The following is a 20,831-nucleotide window of genomic DNA, read 5'->3' as shown; positions in this document are numbered from 1 at the left end:
CCCACTCCGCTAGTATATATTTAAATCGATTAGTTTTTATGTGCAAAACTAGTTTTTTTGTCAATGTATATTTAAATTTATACAAAAACTGAATTAAATATTGTACCATTGTATTATATTTATATTAGTTTTACATTTTTAGTTTTTATCATAAATAACCAATTTTTTTCAAAGTTCAAACAAAATACATAAAATATATCAACATTTAACATATAGGGTAGGGATTACTTGATAATTACTTAAACATATAGGATCGGTTTGAAAACCAAACCAAATTATCAGTTTAATTTTTGCGTATAAACCAAAACCGACCGGTACTTTTAAAAAACCGGCCAATTCGGATTGGGCCGGTTTGACATTTAATGTGAAGACCCGTATCTGTTGATACGTGTAGACGCGGTCCAATATGAAGCAAAAGATGCTGCTGACAAGGAATATTATCATGATGGAATTACCCTAACTTGTTGTTAAAATTACATTTCAACTCTGGTGTTTTCTTCTGCAGATTTTCAGCGACATCATCCATGGAGGAAAGTCAGGAAACCGAGTTTCTTGGGTTTCTTGAGTAAACGAAGCCTCCTAGGATGCTTATACGAGAGTCATCGTCTCTACTTATCTCAGCAAAATTTTTCTGCAACAATGTCGGAAGTTGATCAGCTGCTATCGAAGAAAGTTGCAGATCGATACCTCAAGCGTGAAGTCCTTGGTGAGGGTACTTATGGAGTCGTCTACAAAGCCATCGACACCAAGGTCCCCAATTTCTCTCTTCCTCCTTAATGACTGAGAAAATGTACCTGTATCTAGGGTTTCTGAAACATTCAAGAGAAGATCGCCAATCTTTTATTTGACGTGGGTTTTAGAGAAGAGTATCAGACTTCTATAACGTGAAGAAGAAATTCTAGGGTTTTCTTTAATTGTGATGACTTTATGGAGATAGACAGGGTTGTCTAAAATGAAATCTAATAAGCGTCTCTCGTTCACTAGGTAAGAAATATAACGAGGAATGTTGTTTCTTTGTTTCTGATTCATAATTTATGTATGGTTTGTGCAGACGGGACAGACAGTTGCAATTAAGAAAATTCGGCTGGGAAAGTACAAGGAAGGTGTAAACTTTACTGCACTTAGGGAAATTAAACTGCTTAAAGAGATCAAGGATCCGAATATTATTGAATTAATTGATGCTTTTCCTCACAAGGGAAACTTACATCTCGTGTTTGAATTCATGGAGAGCGACCTCGAGGCCATTGTTCGAGATAGGAACATTGTACTTTCTCCTGCTGACATTAAGTCGTTCATGCAAATGACACTGAAAGGGCTTGCTTATTGCCATAAGAAATGGGTGCTACACAGGTTTTTGTTGCAATGGATGTGTTTTTTGTTTGAAGCAAAAAACTTGGTAGTATTTGGCTATTGTCTGCTGTACTTTTTCTTAGGTGTATTGCAACTACTTGCAGGGATATGAAGCCAAACAATTTACTAATAGGAGCTGATGGACAGCTTAAGCTAGCGGACTTTGGTTTAGCACGCATATTTGGGAGTCCAGATCGCAAGTTTACTCACCAGGTACTGTATATAAGAAATTCATGTGGTATAGCAACTACTTGCAGTCCAGATCGCAATAGGCATTTTCAATAAGAGGAGAAGTAGTACTAGTCACCCTTGCTGTTATATTTTGTAAATTGATGATATTGGACTAATTAATTTGTTTACATTGACAAATTTGTGATGATCTTTCAATGATCTGTAGGTACTAGTCACCCTTGCTGTTTTTTCTTTGTATATCATTGACTCATTGTTTATGTCCAAATAATTTGAATTGTATTGCTTATTATGGTACATATATCTATTTGGACAGGTTTTTGCTCGATGGTATAGAGCCCCTGAATTATTATTTGGCACCAAGCAATATGGTTCTGCAGTGGATGTCTGGGCTGCAGCTTGTATATTTGCTGAGCTTCTCCTCCGCAGACCTTTTCTACAGGTAAAACTAAATTATCAACAGTCATTACCCTTTATTAAATAATTCTTATATGAATATGATCCATTGATTTATCATTTTCGTTAATTTCATGAAACTTGCCAGCGGTTTAGTTTTCATGTGAGAGAAAATGGCATGAGTCACATGGCAATAAGACATGCACAGCCCAACATGTTTTTTGTTGCTTCTTTCATAGAAGTCTTTATTTTCTTTCTCAAACTTAAAGAAAAAAAGCTGAAACTATACAAAATGTTGAATTGAAATGTATGCTTATCAGGAGCACTTCATCTTATTTATGTCTGAATTGTCTCAACTTGTGTGCATCACACGGGCTAAGTTGCAACACTTTCCTCTCATTACCTTTCAGGCTGAAACATTGGGATCCAGTGCATGCATTAGTGCTTTTGTGTTCATTTGTATGTTTTATCTCAATTTGAACCAATCTTTGGTCAAATAACAATTGGTGGTCTTGGTTCTCTCCTTGGTGGTTTACATCCCTTGACTTGTACCACATTTCCATGAAAAGGTCATACACAAATGCAATGTTGGTTGGCTCAGGTGTTTTGGGAAGGGTGAACTGGATACAGACCTAACATCCAGCATTTTTGCACAAAGTGTGTGTTCTAGAGTTGAACCAATGTTCTTATGCCTGTCACCTTGAGCTTTTACCATCATACCAAGCAATTACTTGATCTGTACCTTGTCTAAAATTTTCCTTTCTATGTAATTCCTAATTGTATTCATCAGGTGAGGAGGTTAAGAAATTTTTAGATCATTCTTTGTTATTTTTAGTGGAATTACCGATAAAATTTGTTTCATATGTATCATGGGAGAGTGGCAACCAATTTTTTTCCAATAACTTTTGCCCATGACATTAGTTTCTTCTGTCACTGTCTTTACCAAATATCATGGTGTTTGGAAGCGTGGGCGCTTTTTTGGACCGATTTTCAAGAAAAAACGCCCATGCTTCCAAGACCCGTTTTTCACAAAAAAACGCTTCTGCCAGTCCTACCACGTAGGCAGTGAGCAACACTATGCTGTTTTGTAGGTGATTTTCATCACCGTTTTTCATGTATGTGCTGATAGGTAAGCACCACATAGGATACACATTAGTCAACCGTTGAGGAAAATGGTTCACCGATGCATGAAACGCTAAATTTGGCGTTTCGTGCATCGGTGGGGTCCTGATTTTTTAATAATCGGCTGAACCAAACAATGAGATACATGGGCGTTTGTTGAAACGCCTATGTGGATCCGACGTGGCACTGTGTTTTTGAAAAACGGCCACGGTTCTAAACATCCCCTATATGATAGTTTTTGAAATTCCAATGTGTATATGAAGCATTGGTGTGGCATGTATGGGGTCCATATAGATAAAGGTAAACCAAGGATCAGAATATCATATTCATATCCGAAGGGTCAGATACACTGAAATACATAGGGTTTGTGGATTTTGGATGTTTGGGATGATAGAAGGCATCCTTCTTGGCCTATTTGAGAATAATCTAACTGATAAAATAAAAAAGGAGAGTATCGGTCTAACAATATGCACCAATAACCAATTTTTTTGGTATCGTGCATATTGATATTTTGATCCTCGAGGTAAACTAAGTGTTTATCCCTTTCTATGTTCAATGGAAGGTAAAATTTCTTTTGATTAAAATTTAGTGTCTGGCACTATAATTGTTAATTTATAACAATTACATTTGTAAGTTGTCAAACTTTTCTCTCTTTTGTTTTGTAAAAAGATTCTCTTTCTTTTCTTTTTGGTAATGAGGTATTAAAACACTAATTCTATAAGGGATATGGCAAGAAAAGGAGCTGTGTATCCTATAGAAGAGAATTTTCTCTGTACTTTATGTTTTAATGTTTTTGTTAACAATGATGATGGTGCGCGATCTGACGCTCCCTATTGGTGGACAACTCGGATGCCAGACTGAGTAGGTCGCCTGGTCGAGCTGCAAGAAGAGAGAGATCAGAGTGTTTGGGTTGCTTTGCCCGGGGTGGGCACCCTGATGCTTAAGTCAGCGGTAAGTTCTTGGAGAGCTATAAAGAGAGAGCTAGTATGCTTGAGAGCTAAATTGTGCGTACCTTTTCTGAGGAAGGGGATGCCTTTATATAGGCAAGGCTGACAAGCTGTAGTGAGGCTCATGAAGCGCGTCCGAGATCTTCATCTTATCTGGTTCGGAGGTGGACTCCGTGTAATCAGGTAGTGCTTTATCTAGTTGCACCCAGAGTGGGTAGGGTGATAACCGGCTCTTCTGTTTTGACGTGGCGTTGTAATGCCGAGGAAGTCGGAGACGATAGCCCTCTTAAGGAGGTCGTTCGACGTGTTAGGCAGGTTGCCAACTAGGTCCTGGTTAGGTTGGTAGGGTCTTGGGGGAGGTCACCCCTAATGCCGAGGTCCCTAGCTTGGTTGTGATGAGGTCGTCACCTGAGTCTTCGTTAGGTCGATGGAGGTAGATTGCCTCTTTTGCCGACCTAGTCCTGTCGAGAAGGTAGGTCGCCAACAGAGTCTTCGTCAGGTTGGCGGAGGTAGGTTGCCAGCTAAGTCTTCATCGGTGGAGGTAGGTTGCCAGCTGGGTCTCTATCAGGTAGGGGCCCAGCCCAGCTTGGGGTTCCGGGCCTGAAACATAAACCCTAGCCCAGGTCTATACGGGCCTGGGCCGGGCCGGGCCTGATTCTGGGCCAATGTCACTCATATATAAAAACATTACATATCTATATATTAAATGACAGAACATGCATATAAACTTATTTTATACATTATATAATATAAAATATTACATATAATATAAATTATACATGTCATGTTATAATATTTATATATAAAATATATAATATAATGTAAAATAACATGTATACATATGTATGCATTATACACAAAATTTGTGAGTTTAAATATGTGTAGGCCGGGCTTGAAGTATTAAGCCCAATCCTGGCCCTAAAATTTGCGGGCCCGGGCTCGGGCTGGGCCTAGGGGTGGCAACAAACTGAGCTTTTCACTAGCTGCTCGAGCTTGGCTTGGCTCAGTTTTAGCTGAGCTCGAGCCCAATTCAGTGGCTCGATTATTAAACGAGCCGAGCTCGAGCCTACTAGAGCTCGGCTCGTGAGGCTCGCGAGTCGACTCGAATTTATATATATATATAAAATAAAAATATTATAATTATTAATTATTATAATTCTTAAATTTTTAAATATAAAATAAAAAAAATTTTATATATAATTTTTATTTTTATAAAATATAAAATGAGCCGAGCCGAGCCGAGCTCGAGCTTATGAACTCTTGACTCGAGCCGAGCTCGAGTTCAAGGTTTTGGCTCGAACCGAGCTCAAGCTCGAGACTGTACTATTCGGCTCGGCTCGACTCGAATCCACCCCTAGTTGGGCTTGAACACAAAACCCAGGCCCAAGTTTGGAATTTCTGGGCTGGGCTTGTGCGCGCCGGGCTGAAATGATCACCCCTAATGTCAGGTTGGCGGAGGTAGGTTGCCAGTCGGGTCTCTGCTAGGTCGGTGGAGGTAGGTCGCCACCTGAGTTTCCGTTAGGTTGGCAGAGGTAGGTTGCCTCTTTTGCTGACCTATTCTTGTCGAGATCTTACATCGTCAGGTCGGCGGAGGTAGGTTGCCAGTTGGGTCTCTATCAGGTTGGCGGAGGTAGGTCACCAGGTCTTTGTCAGGTTAGCGGAGGTAGGTTGCCAATTGGGTCTGTCAAGTCGGCGGAGGTGTTGGCAGATTACTACCTGAACCTCAGTTTGGTCGGTGAGACCTTGGTGGGAGGTCTCCCTTTGTGCCGAGGTCTCAAGCTTGGTCCTTAGGTTGCCGTCTTGATCTTGACGAGGTGTCTACAGGTCGGCCATGGCGAAGCGCCCTCAGGGCGTGCGAGGTGCATTCGACGTGGTTCCGAGTAGGTCTTCGCCATTTTGGCTAAGCAAGTCATCACCTATGTGGTGCTGGGGTGTCATGTGACGATTCTGGGATCGCGACATAGCGTACTTAGTGATTTAAAAGGTGCGCCTAGGCGCACAGGCGAGGCACATTTTAGGGTAGGCGCCTCACCCAGGTCCTAGGCGCAACCCATTCAAAAGGCGCACGCCTGGTGCGCCTTGCGCCTTAGCCCAGGCGTGCGCCTTTTGAAAATTTGGCGCCTTTTTCCTTTTAAGTCTAGTGGCTGGATCAGGGGACCGAAGCTTCAAGAACCCCCTATTTGGTAATGTCGTCCATTCATTCATCCTAATAAGATATCTTCTTAAAAGCAATTAAAACTATAAAATCATTATTTTTTGTGTGAAAATTGAGAATTTAAGACCCTAACATGGACTTGCTTGGGCTTGCCTCAAGGGGCGTAGCACAAAGGTGGCTCGTAGAATTAGTGATTTAAAAGGCCTTAGCCCAGGCATGCGCCTTTTGAAAACTTGCCGCCTTTTCCTTTTTTTTGAGTCTTTCGCTCGCTCACCGGAGTTTCGAGAATCCCCTATTTGGTAATGTTGTCCATTTATTCATCCTAATAAAATATCTTCTTAAAAGCAATTAAAACTATACAATTATTATTATTTTGTGTGAAAACTAAGAATTTAAGACCCTTACATGGACTTGTTTGGGCTTGCCTCGAGGGGCGTGGCACAAAGGCGGCTCGTAGAATTAGGAATGTAAAATGTCACATTAGCTACTTGATGCAATTGAGAAAAAAATAAGAGATTGTGGGTTTTATATGCTTGAAAATGTTTTATATGTTTGATTTCATTTTTAAATTCTCATTTGAATATGCTTTACATATTATATTTATGTATTTTAATTTTAGATAATAGGTTTTTTAAAACATTTATTTTAAAACTTAAGTTTATATTTTTATTAATATTATGTTTTATAATTTTTTGATTTTTTTTGAAATTTTAGCCTTTTTTTTAATTGTGCGCCTTTTTTGCGCCTTTTTGCGCCTTGCGCTTTTAAAACACTACGTAGAATTAGGAATGTAATATGTCACATTAGCTACTTGAAGTAATGTAATTGAGAAAAAAAAGAGATTGTGGATTTTATATGCTTGAAAGTGTTTTATATGTTTGATTTCATTTTTAAATTCTCATTTGAATATGCTTTACATATTATGTTTATGTATTTTAATTTTAGATAATAGGTTTTTTAAAACATTTATTTTAAAACTTAAGTTTATATTTTTATTAATATTATGTTTTATAATTTTTTGATTTTTTTGGCTTTTTTTTTGAATTTTTTTGATTTTTAGCCTTTTTTTTTAAATTGTGGGCCTTGCCTCAGAAAGCCGCGTGCCTCGACTTGCGCCTTTCACTTTTAAAACACTGGGCATACTATCACTAGAGGGCCAAATCTGCCCTTATCAATTGCCCCCCATTCCCGAGTTGAGGTCAACTCGGCGAAGGGAGCAGTTCGCTGCACGTCTCTGGTCCGAGGTGACAATTTAGCTGGTTTTTTCACTTTTTTTTGTTTTTTTGCATCAACCTAATTTGGTCGCCTCAGCTAGAAGAGTCTAAGGGTTAAATGCGGCATTAGGCAGAACATCACCATCTTGACCACCGGGTGCAGGAGTGAAACTCGTCAATACGAGGAGAGGCGTTGTGGGCACTTCGAGGACATCCGCCAAGCTTGGGATGTAGCCTTTGAGGAGTTCCATCATTCGCCTGAGTACCTCAAGAGTGGAGTTCATCGTGCCCGCCCTCAAGAAGGGCTTCAAACTGTGCCATGCTTCCTTAGGTCGCTCCTCTCACAGACTTCTATGCAAGGTCCCTCAAGCCGGTCCTCGAGTGGGTGGCCGACAAGGTCGATGTGGAGCTTGAAACCGAAGTGGAGGATAGCGGAGAGGGCAATGAGAATGATGCCGATGAGGGTTCTGTCGACGAGGACGGGGATGATGTTACATGTTTGAGCGAGTTGAGGTGCGCTAAGTGCGGGTTAGCCATTTGTTGCTGTCATGCTTCGTATAGATCAGCTTCCAGGAGCCTTAATGCTAAACACAGTTTGGCTTCCCATTTGTAGATTTTTTGCTGAAGTGCGTGTATCGCGAGTCAGCTCATCCAGGTCGCCAAAGCGAGTCTTAGTCAGGTTGCCGAAATTTTAATAGGCCAGTTCGCTCTTTAGCACCTTGACCTACAGACACCTTGTCACCTTGGCAGGGCTGACCTACGAGGGCGGCTCCACAGTCTGTTGGCTGCCAACTCCCACGGGAACCATGGAGGGCTTGACTTGCAGGGGCAGCTCCACAGTCTATTGGCCGTCAACTCCCACGGGTACCATGGAGGTCTCGACCTACGGGGGCGACCTCACAGTCTGTTGGTCGTGAACTCTTGCAGGGAGCATGGAGGGCTCGACCTGCGGGGGCGGCCTCACAGTCAGGGCTAGGAGATTCTGTCCGGGCGAGATCGTTTGAACTTGTTCGGACTGACCATTCTGATTCTGCCCCCTATGGGGGTTCCTTCGATCCAAGCGTTGTTGTTGTTGCTTGAGGATGCCATTTACTTGAGGCTCAGGTAATGGGTGATAACTTAGCAATTGTGTAGTGTGATCCCATAGATGGCGCCAATTGATGGTGTGCGATCTGATTCTCCCTGTTGGCGGACAGCACGAATGTCGGATTGACTAGGTTGCCTGGTCGAGCTGCAAGAAGAGAGATCAGTGTTCGGGTTGCCTTACTCGGGGTGGGCACTTTGATGCTTAAGTCAACGATAAGTTCTTGGAGAGCTATAAAGAGAGAACTAGTATGCTTGAGAGCTAAATTACACGTACCTTTTCTGAGGAAGGGGACACCTTTATATAGCCAAGCTATTGTGAGGCTCATGAAGTGCGTCTAAGATCTCCAACCCGTTTGGTTCGGCGGTGGTTTCACGCCTGGAAGTGGACTCCACATAAGCATGTAGTGCTTATCTAGTTGCGCCTGACGTGGGCGGGGTGATAACCGACTCTTCTGACATGGCGTCGTGATCTCGGGGAAGTCGGAGACGATAGCCCGCTTAAGGAGGAGGTCGCCCGACGCGTTAGGCAAGTCCTCAATTGGGACCCAGTTAGGTTGGCAAGGTCTCGGGGGAGGTCGCCCCTAATGCCGAGGTCCCTAGATCAGTCGTGATGAGGTCGCCACCTGATTCTTTGTTAGGTCGTCGGAGGTAGGTTGCCTCTTTTGCTGACCTAGTCCTGTCGAGATCTTACGCCATTAGGTCGATGGAGGTAGGTCTCCAACTAAGTCTTCGTTAGGTCGGCGGAGGTAGGTCGCCAGCTGGGTCTTTGTCAGGTCGGCGGAGGTAGGTCGCCAGCTGGGTCTTTGTCAGGTCGGCGGAGGTAGGTCGCCACCTGAGTCTCTATTAGGTTGGTGGAGGTAGGTTGCCTCTTCTGTCGACCTATTCTTGTCGAGATCTTACGCTGTCAGGTCGATGGAGGTAGGTCGCCAGATGGGTCTCTGTCAGGTCGGTGGAGGTAGGTCGCTAGTTGGGTCTCTGTCAAGTCGGCAAAGGTGTAGGCAGGTGCTACTTTCTGGTTGGTGAGACCTCGACGGGAGGTCTCCCTTTGTGCCGAGGTCTCAAGCTCGATCCTAAGGTGGCCGTCTTGATCCTGATGAGGTGTCTACAGGTCAGCCATGGTGAGGTGGTGACGAAGCGCCCTCCGGGCGTGCGAGGCGCATCCGATGTGGTTCTATGTTGGTCTCCGTCATTTTGGCTAAGGCAAGTCATCGCCTATGTTGTGCCGGGGTGTTGTGCGATGATTCTGGGATCGCGACATGGCGTGTTGTCACTAGAGGGCCAAATCTTCCCTCATCAAATGAATTTACCAAAAAAGGTCCTAAGAGAAGGGTGTCTATGATACTTTCTTGTTGACATGACTCTGTCTTTTTTATTTTATTTTAGTGTGTGGACTAAATGTTAAAATAACAGCTAAGTTTTCCACATCTCTTATTTCATATTGTTTTTTTTTTGATCAATAACACTTTCATTAAATCATCACTAAAAAATTTACAAGAGGAAGACAAACACACTTATCTTCCAAGAGCCACAAAGAGCCTCATGAAAGGAAAAAAGAAAAGAGGACACTAAAGTTACAGCTTAGCCCAAAACAGTGAATCCCTTTCTGCCCCTTGTTTAGCTAAACCGTCAGCTAGGGAATTAGCCGATCTTTTAACCCAACATGTCTTAACTTCCATCTCCTGCACCAACCACTTGAATTTCCTCCTCTCATTATTGTACTTCCATAAACCATTTTGATGTTTAGTCAGCCACCCTATCACCACTTTTGAATCCCCTTCAATTATGAGTTTCTTGATGTTCAACTCCTTAGCTTTCCAGACTCCTTCCATAACTGCAAAGATCTCAGCTCTAAGGGAGTCACCCACTCCAATTGGGCCTGAGAACATGGCAGAGATGACCCCATTTTCGTCCCTAAAAACACCCCCAATCCCCGATTGTCCCGGATTTCCCCTACTACACCCATCAAAGTTTAATTTCAAGAATCCACCAGGTGGGGGAGTCCAAGCCACATTCATTTCTGACTTGGTCTGTGTGCAATTTGCAATTTCACCCCACTTCCTCAACATGTCATCCACAGTGTAATCTGTGAATAGTTCGAAAGATTTCAGCCACTGTACCGCCCTAATATGTATGATAGCTCTCAGATCTACTGCTCCTCTCTGGGTTTCTGAGAATATCTTGGAGTTTCTTTCTTCCCATAGTGTCCAACATACAACAACCCTTAGTCCTCTCCACATTATCCTTCCCCTTTTTATCCGCCACCTGAAAAAGGAAGGGGAGAAAAGGCCCTGCAAATCTGATGGGGGATTCCAGCTGCATCCAAATAAGGAGGAAGCCCAATCCCAAATTGACCTTGCAAAGTGGCAAGACACCAGTAGGTGAAAACCAGTCTCCCCATCTGCTTTACACAGAACACACCACTGAGGTGACAAGCAAGTATTGGGTCTCTTCTTTTGGAGTAGATCACCAGTGTTGATTCTTTCCAGATAGGCTTCCCAACAAAAACTACCAACCCTAGGAGGTATTGCTTTGCACCAAACCTCACCAACAGGGAAAGGGGGGAAGGTAGGATTGGTGGACTGACTTAAGACTTTGAAGAACAAAGCACAAGAGAAGATGCCATTGGGGGTAGGTGTCCAAATTTTAGAATCCGCTCTAGTGGGGTCTAAGACAATATTATCAAGAAGTGCAATAAGGCTCGAAATACTGTCGAGGTCTAAGTCCCTCAAATCCCTTCTTAGACCCAAGTTCCACTCAATCCCAGAAGTGGAAGAGGACGGGGTGGTGAAAGACGAGATCGACTTATTTTTCAAATCAGAAAGAGCATACAAAGAAGGAAACTGATCCTTTAAAGGGGCGCTGCCCACCCAGGTTTGTTCCCAAAATTTTATAGAGTTACCGGAATTCAAGTCATACCTGATATTAGGGGAGAAAACTGGTAGCAGGTCATGAATGGCTTTCCAAGGAGAATTGCTTGTGGTCCTAGCTCTGATTCCAGCGTCCCATCCATTGTGCTCCAACCCATGTATACTTGCCACTATTCTAGCCCATAGCTTCTCCTTCTTCATAGGGAACCTCCACAACCACTTCCCCAACAGAGTCATATTCTTTCTCCTAATACTCCCAAGCCCCAAGCCACCACAAGACTTACTCCCTCCCAGCTAACTCTGTGATCCCACTTCTCTTCTCTCGGCTCCCACAGGAAATCTCTCATTAGCTTCTATAATCTGTTAGCAACCGTCACTGGGATTTTAAACATTGACAGGAAAAAGATGGGTAAGTTAGCAAGCGTGGCCTTAATTAGTGTAATTCTCCCACCGAGAGAGAGGTAGTTCTTTTTCCAAGATACCAGTCTTTTTTTCAAACCTTTCCACCACCGGGTTCCAAAAGCTCTCTCTCATGGGATTATCACCTAATGGCAACCCTAAGTAATTCAAAGGCCACCCCGAAACTTCACACCCCAACACTTCAGCACTGTCCCTGATCTCTCCCTCCAAATTCACCCCCACTACACAACTTTTCCCAAGGTTATCCTTCAAGTTAGACATTTGCTCAAACAGTTGTATCACCAACTTCAAGTTCCTGATAAAGCTCACATTACCGCCTTCACAAAACAGAATCGTGTCATCAGCAAATTGTAAGTGAGTGAGGGGGGTTTCCACCCTCCCAACTCTCCAGCCTCTAATAAGCCCCCTAGAGTCAGCTCTGTGAATCAATTTCCCCAAAACCTCCACAATTAGAATGAACAAGAAAGGAGATAGGGGGTCTCCTTGTCTTATACCCCTACTGGTTGGAAAGAAATCTACCACTGTCCCATTCACTAGCACTGAATAATGACAACTCCGGACACAGTCCATGATCCACTTACACCATCTAGCCCCAAACCCAAATTTAGTCAGAACTTTCCTCAAGAAGTCCCAGTCCACCAAGTCATAAGCCTTTTCCAAGTCCAACTTACAAACCACTCCCTTCTTCTTATCCCTCTTAAAGTTCTCCGCACTCATTAGCAATTACAATTTGATCAGTAATTTGTCTTCCACTCACAAAGGCTCCTTGATAGTGTGCAATGATATCTAGCAGTACCTTCTTCAACCTCAAAGACAACACTTTTGCAATGATCTTGTACAAGTTATTAACCAAGCTAATTGGCCTAAAATCCTTCAGGTGGGATGCATCTTTCTTTTTTGGAATTAAGGCTATAAATGTAAAGTTCACATCCGGATTGACAATTCCTCTCTTGAAAAACTCCTCAAACACCCGCAAGAGATCATCTTTCAAGATATCCCAACAGTCCTGATAAAAAGCTATTGTGAACCCATCCGACCCTGGAGCTTTTGTTCTATCCATAGAAAACACAACCTCCTTGATCTCTTTTAGATTAAAGCTTCTTTCCAACCTTCTCCTGTTCTCCACCCCTACATCTGGCCAGTCCAAACCTTCTACCCACACCCTTCTACTCACAGGCCTTCTTAGAATAGATTTGAAGTGCTCCACACAGGCCTTGGCAATCTCCTCTTGTTGTACTAACTCAACTCCATCTACTACGAATTTGGAGATAAAGTTCTTCCTTCTCCTGCCATTTGCTAGAGAATGGAAATACCTAGTGTTTCTGTCTCCCTCTTGCAACCACTTACACCGAGATTTTTGCCTCCAACTAATTTCTTCCTTGTGTAGGCATTCCTCTAGCTGTCTTCTCAAATCTCTCCTGAGATCATTGTCTTCCTCTCCAAATTCTCCCATTTCTTCTTTATAGTCAAGGCTTTCAATCTTATCCTTCAGATCTCCCTTTCTTTCTTCTATCCTCCCGAACTCCATTAAATTCCACTCCTTGATTCTTGCTTTCAGGAATTGTAGTTTCTTATGGAATCTCATCCCCTCTCATTCCACTAGTGGGTTACAGTCATGCCACCACTCCCTCACTTTGTTAGTAAACCCTGGATGAAGTAACCACATATTTTCAAATCTAAAGGGGGTAGGACCTCCACACCTTCTTTCCTCCTTACATAACACTATGGGCCAGTGATTTGAGGTCACCTTTGGGAGAGCTCTAGAAGCCAAGGTTCCCCAATGTTCTTCCCAATCCAAAGAGAACAGGAATCTATCCAGCTTAGAGCAAATGGGTATAGATTGGAGATTTGACCATGTAAATGTCTTATGGGCTAGGGGAATCTCTTTAAGCTCAAAGGCATCCACAAAACTATTAAACTTCCTCATGCTTTTTGTCACCCTCTAATTAACCTTATTGGACTCCTCCGAGAATCTAATCACATTGAAATCCCCACCCATGCACCAAGGCCCATCCCACAACCCTCTAACATCAGCCAATTCCTCCCACAACTCCTCTCTCTCTTTGTAGTCATTTGGTCTGTAAACATTTGTGAGTACCCACATATAGTCATCCTCTTGCTACTTAAACTTCATAGAAATCGAGTACTTTCCGATCAACTCCTCCAGACCTTCCACCACATCCCTCTTCCACCACTCCTTGCCCATTTATCATTAAACTCCATTCTCTTAGACTCTTGCAGCAGCACAATGTCTGGGTCACACCGTCTTATTACCTCTTTTATTGTTGTTCTCTTCCTTGCACTCCCAATTCTCCTCACATTCCAACTAAGAATCTTCATTCCGCTTCTTTTTTAAACCTCTTGCCACCTACCACTACTATCCCCTTTCCTTCTATCTCTTTTTACCTCGAGCCTTTTGTCTCCTTCTACATCTCTCTTCAATCTCTCTACTTCACTTAATCTCTTCTTTATTCTGATATTCTCCTTCCTCTTCTGTAAGATTTCTTTCAACACATTCAAATCTTCCAACCTGCAACCCAACTTCCCTACAAATTCTGCTATTATGTCTTCTCTCACCGAGTCCACCACCCCTACCCTTCCTATAAAATCTCCTCCATCTCTGTCCACCTGCCCTTTCTTCCTCTCCTCTGGTCCCACCTCTATTCTTTCCTCTTCATCCACCCTCCCTTTCCTATTACCTCCCTCCTTCCCTGCTCTCTCCCCGTAGTCCTCTCCATCTCTACCCTTATTCCTTTCCCTCCTCTCCACTAACCCCTCCCCTCTTCCTTCCTCCCCTTCCCTCCTCCAGATCAGCTTTCCTTCCACTTTCTTAAACACTCTTTCAATGATTTCCCACACTTTTTCACTCCTATACCTTCCTTTCGGCACCTTCGCACATTCCTTCCTTCCCCTCTCCCCCTCATCGGAGAGCTTGTCTGCTGGCTCGACTACATATTCATGGGCTACAGGACATGGAACAGGAACGGAATCTGGAACCAAAGACACATGAGACACATTAGTAGCACAAACCGAAATCACTTGGTTACTTGGGACTGATGGACAAAGCTAGAAAAGGACTACTCTCTGCCTCCCTCTCTTGTTCCAGAGGTTGGTAAACATCTATCTCCTTGATTTGGTTGGGAAGTACTTCTGTCCTTTGGTCACCCTGGTGATCTTTCCACTCTACCCCTGGTTTACCCCTAGATGGTGTGTTCTTGGTCTGCTTCCGGTTCTCCCGGTCTGCCCCTTTTGATAATCCTTGCACACTCTGTGGTCTTGGGAATGAGTTGAACCGCTTACAATCTTCACCCTAGAATAAACTTGCAATATTCCACCCATCCATGTCACCTCCAGCACAACTACCTTCGTCGTTTACACTGGCCACGCTAGTACCATCAACAGAAAAGTCCTCCGATTCTTCATCACCTTCACTGCACTGCACCCAACCTTCATCCTTCTCTTCAGTTCTTCCCCTAGCGTATCTTGGCTTCGGCCTCTCTGAGGGGCGTCGTAGGGGGCTAAGCTCCTTCAGCCTTCATTGGGAAACCCACTGCAGATCGAGCTTCTTCTCCACTTTCCGGCGCTGCGCGTGTTCCCCCCTGTCTCGCGACTGGGGACGATGATAGTTAACAACGTGATTCATTAAAGGCTCATGCGCCTTTTTAAAATACTGGGTCGGGCCCGCTGACCCATTTGGGTCTTTATTCGCACCCAAAACATTCCGCATGGGCTTTGGCTTTGGCCCATTCCTAAACCACCACGACCTCACGTGACTTTTAAAAGGGTCACGCACGTCCAACCCCTGGCTTGGTTTGGTTTTATCTGGTCTAGGTTCAGTTCTTCCCTGGACCAACCCCTTTTCCTTGTTCAAAAAAGTCAGATTGGCGCCGGTTACAACCTGTGCAAAAGACCTGCCACCCTCCAGACTGTTCACTGTCCCCACACGCATAAATCCCACCCCCTGAATGCTACCCTTTTGTTTCTCCAGCCTTTGTTTTTCCATTTTAGTGAAAGTTCTTTTCTTGTTTGAATCATCCAATCCTTTCTTGCCACGCAGTTCTTCTTCTTCAACCTTCTCATCTCCCTCCCTACGAGCCTCTTTCCAGAGCACCGATTCAATGGATGAAGCCAGACACACTGAGTAACAAAGCCCTTCAACTAGCACCTCTATCTTCCGAGGAATCTCCTCAGGTTTTACACCATTCAATAAAATGGAAGCTGAACAAAGGTCTCCCCAAAAGGCACCTCCTAATGATCCTCCACACATCAAAGCAATGGCTTCAGCAAATTCTTGCTTCCACAAGTTAAAGGGAAGGCCTAAGAGATGCACCAGCACTCCATCTTCAACAAAGAAATCTTTGGAGTTTGATCCCGGACACCATCTTGATACTGTGAGATTTCCAAGATCAGCTTTGATATTTAATGCCTCAACTTCTACTCTATTCTCAAGCAGATCTAGCACAGTCTTGTCCTTCTCAAAGGGTGTTAATATAAACGTACTCTTCAACTTTAAACTTGCTGTTAACAGATCTGCAACTTTCCTCCAGTCTAGTATATGAGCTGAAGCTTTAACTATCAGTTTACTTCCCCAATCTCCTCTCTGTATGTTTACTCCCATTCTGTATTTGCCTGCCCCAGCTGTCACTAAAAGAGTCTCTTGCTTATTATTGCTCACCAGACTATTAGAACTGCTTATCTTCCTTTTTACTGTTATTTCTGTTTTAGCACCCAAGCGTTGCAGCAGTTCACATAAGACCCCATGAACTGCTTTCCAGCCCTGACTCTTCCTTCCTTCTGGGAGGCAGACCATCTGCTTTCTACCCTTGCCAAAAAATTCCGTCAAAGAAATAAAATAACCTTTAAGGTTTCTCTTACACTCTACAACAAACCTTCTTCCAGTTTCTGAGAGAAACTCTTTCCAACTATTTTGTTTGCCTTTGTTACTTGCACCTTTTATAAACTCCTTGAACCCTTCAATTACCCCCAAACCTTCTAATAGCACCATCCCTCTCTTTGCTTCCCTGATTTTCAAGCTCAGCTGACCATTTAATCTCAGCTCCTCAAATAGAAGCTCCTTAGTTTCAATTTTCAAAGCTTTTCTCCAACGGCCTACCTCCACAAACTCTCCCATCTTCATTCTAGAGTATATATATTATTTCATATTGTTATATATATATATTATTTTCATATTCTTTCTTTATTATTCTTTTTGTTAAATGAAAATTTGAATCACAAAATCAATGAAGAGATAACCTATCTTTGCATTTAATCAAGTATGCTTTGTTCATTGCAATCAAACTTGATCTTTTTGATGTCTATATATAGTGTTATTTTGAGTTTTTCAGGAAAGATTGTTTATAGTGATTTATTAGGGTAAACTGGGAATCAATGGCTTTGGATTGTCCACGCTCTTTAGTGACCTAAAGTGACTAGAAGTTTTAAAACTTCGCTTATTGACACTGGTCATTGCCTTGACTTTGTAAATAGTAGGAAAGACAATGACCATAGTCAAGAAGTGATAGTTCGTCTAGGGCTGGAGAATAACAACAAGAGCAGGTTCTATGATTGGTTATGAACACTTCTTTCTTGTTTTGATGAACATAAATTCTGTTGAAGGGTCACAAATTGAACAAGTACTGAAGCCACCAAGGTGGTGCATCACTGTCCTATATGGCCAGCTTTTAGTGGAAGTATTTTTCTAGCATCACAATGAGGTTTACCTACAACATTTGCAGCTCTTTCAGTGCTTGGGTTTATCATCCATTTGATTCACATAGAGTTATTTCACAATCCACATACATCATTCAGAAAGTTCTGTTGTTGACTGGTAATGGAGAATGCGAGTTATATACATAGTGCCTGACCCGAAAAGAACTTGGGTTGGGATGGGTCATGTCACCACGGAGTCACCTATTCTCAAACTAACATTTTCAAACTGGTTTTGACCTAAACAGTAGAACCATTCAAACCATTTGAATCGAACGGTTAAACCCGTATTTTTGGTGAAAAACCATAGACTTAGTCAAAGACCAGCTGACCTGGGAGGTTGAACCATTGACCTGTCTGATTCATGAGTCAACCCTAAGCTGAATAATTATGGTTAGGGTCTATCCTTTGCCAGCCCAACCTGAAATGGCCTAAAAATGCCTTGACCCGACCTCAATCAGTTTGCTAGGTCTAATCACGTCACTTGGCCTTTATATTGATTTTGCATTAATATTTGGTATGCCAACAATTAAGATTGTTGCTTGTCCATACATTAGTGCTGTTTTCTTTGTTTTTGTCCTTTGTGGACCAATGTTTTGAAAATCGTACTTGTATAGTAAATCATAGAGAAATTGAATTGAATCAAATTGTGAATCATAAGATTATTTCTATTTTTTTACAAACTTGTCAAAAAATTAAATATAGATATATTAAAAAGCTAAATATATATAGGAAAGTGACTTTACCCTATTTTTAATCTATATCTACCATATTTGTACTTAAAGCAATAGAATTTCTACAATAGAATCCTAAGATGATATAATCAAGTTTGGCTTGAAAATCAAACAAATCTACATACAATGGCCCTTTAACTTACATATGATAGAAAATAAACTCAATTTCTAGTCTTGAATAGTGCAAATAAATCATTTTCTAGTAAGGGCTTTAAAAAAGTCTCCCATGGCAAAACTAAACATAAACAAAGACAAACAAAGTAGAGAACTAATTCTTAATTGAATTTATTTGAATCATAGTGAATCGTAAAAATCATAAGATTTATGAATCAAATCCTAGGATTCAAAGCAAGGATTCAGACATAAAATTGAAACCCTTGGGATTCATGATTCAAATCGTGAATCATATTGTAAATCATAAGATTTTGACAACATTGTTGTGGACAAGTGAAGGTAAATGTGTCAAATGTGGTATAAAAGGGAAAGAAGGACTGAGCTTCTTAATAAACAAGATTTGTTTTGCTATTTATCTGAAAAAGCATTCTTTTGGTGTTTGAACCAGGGCTCAAGCGATATTGATCAATTGGGCAAGATCTTTGCCGCTTTTGGGACTCCAAAGCCTTCTCAGTGGCCTGACATGATTTACCTTCCAGATTATGTGGAGTATCAATATGTTCCTTCACCTTCCCTGCGTTCTTTGTTTCCAATGGCAAGTGATGATGCATTAGATCTATTATCGAAGATGTTCACCTATGATCCAAAAGCAAGAATCTCTGTACAGCAGGCATTGGAGCACAGGTATGCAAGATACATCTAACCTGAATCAATTTTTATTGATTAGTAATCTTAATATCTTTATTTGTATTTAGGTATTTCTCATCTGTACCTGCACCAACAAAACCAGTTTTGCTTCCAAGACCTCCTCCAAAGGGGGAATCTCTGAATTCTAGGCCTTCAGATTTTAATCCACAGGATGGTCCTATTGTTTTATCACCACCAAGAAAATCAAGGAGAGTGATGCTACAGCGTGAGGGTCCCGAAGGAAGTTCATACCATGTTGATAAGGTTGATGATCGTGCATTTGAAGTTAGACAAGCCACTGGTGAGAACACAGCCTGGAGAGAAAAGCCACCAATGTCAATAGATTTGTCTGTGTTTGGATCAAGACCCCCTCCCAGGCCAACTCTTAACAGGTAATGTGATATCCATTTTGATATAGACTGCATATTAAAGTTCATGGGGGAAGTTAAGGTGTGGGTTATGGATAGGGTTGCCTGACTTGAGGAATCTCAACTATAGGACCTTAAAATAGTCTGAGGATTCATGACTTAGCTTGCACATTTGAAGGTTTAGGTCTGATCATTTGAGATTTTATTTGTCCCACATTGGAGATTAACTGTACCAAGAATAAGCTTGAAACATGATTGTGAAGTAAGTGTTTTCAGTAGCCTATATTCATTTGGAGGGTGGGAAACTCCAAAGCAGTGCATACCGTGTGGTTGTCCGCTGATCTTGTTATAGCTACTCCCTGAAGTGGGATCCATCATTGTTAGGTCCTGTTCTCTGATTCCCTACCAATACAGAGAACAAATCAAAGCCACCTTATTTGCTGCTAGAGCACAAAATAAACATATGCCACAAGTCTCCTAGTCAGATCATTTGGAGAAGGTTAAACAGCCCAGGAATGTTTGACGTGGCAAATTACTTTGGGGTTCTAAAGGTTCCCTGTGTCTCCCTGCCCATCCTTTATTCATGGGCAGGTATAGGTTTGCTAGATAGACGTGGCAACTTATGACTATGGTAAAAAAATGGGGAAAAACTGCATTTGCTAGATAGACCAAGAGGATTTGATTAGGTATAGGTTTCTCCTAGTACATGAAAATCGTGGCAAACTCAAAAATCCCATGCCAAGTATACTTTACCTGGATTCCAATGCTTTGACATATAATTCTTTTCTTAAAATTTCTCTTGCAGTGCTGACAGATCACATCTGAAGAGGAAACTAGACCTTGAATTCTTACATCCTGAATGAGAATAACCTGTTTGTCACCACACTCAGATGACAGTTTGGATTGAGAATGCAGTACCTGTTACATTAATGGTTCTTATAGTGCTTCAATTAGATAGCAGCTGCTGGGTACTCTGGATTGTCCTCCATTTGGAGAGTGTGATTGATAAATGGAGAGGACCGTCGTTGGAACGCAATGCATTTTTATGAGCCTTTATCTTGGTATGATTCAGTTGAATGCTGTGAACGAGAGTGGAAGGAGTTTAAAGACGTGGAGTTATTCATTTTTATTTTTTTTTCCCCACGTACTTGTATACAGAGCCAACCTTTAAGGCATTTGTTTCTATGTTGACAAAAATGTTGAAACAAAACAAACTTAAAGTGGAAGGTTTTTGAATTTTTTCTTTTTTTTTTTGGTGATTTGAATCAAAAGCATAAATTGTTGCACAGTCGGTGAAGAGGTGGTCAGGCCCGTCAGGAGGGTAGATTTATATTCTGTTAATCTTTAATCAAGATTTATGTTATTTTTGCAAGTTTCCACTTCTCTGATGAATATTTATAGATGTCCTCAGGTGGTTTTGCGCATACTCTCATAGTCTCTAAATATAAGGGACAACAAGATTCCATTCTTTCATTT

At 42.0% G+C, this 20,831-nt stretch overlaps 1 protein-coding gene across 1 annotated transcript; it reads left to right on the top strand.

The window, feature by feature from the left end:
• Positions 1-461: 461 nt before the first annotated feature.
• On the top strand, positions 462-20,727 carry CDKD1;3 (cyclin-dependent kinase D1;3). The gene is made up of 7 exons (XM_010253637.3): positions 462-750; positions 1,052-1,350; positions 1,455-1,563; positions 1,856-1,981; positions 18,749-18,984; positions 19,056-19,379; positions 20,161-20,727. The coding sequence occupies exons 1-7, from the start codon at positions 640-642 to the stop codon at positions 20,216-20,218; spliced, it is 1,263 nt and encodes a 420-aa protein (XP_010251939.1). The 5' UTR covers positions 462-639; the 3' UTR covers positions 20,219-20,727.
• Positions 20,728-20,831: the final 104 nt, after the last annotated feature.

This window comes from Nelumbo nucifera, chromosome 3 (assembly GCF_055504915.1).
Source record: "Nelumbo nucifera cultivar China Antique chromosome 3, China Antique-T2T, whole genome shotgun sequence".
Taxonomy (NCBI): domain Eukaryota; kingdom Viridiplantae; phylum Streptophyta; class Magnoliopsida; order Proteales; family Nelumbonaceae; genus Nelumbo; species Nelumbo nucifera.
The sequence above is the reverse complement of the archived record's forward strand: the minus strand, read 5'-3'. Positions and strand labels throughout refer to the sequence as shown.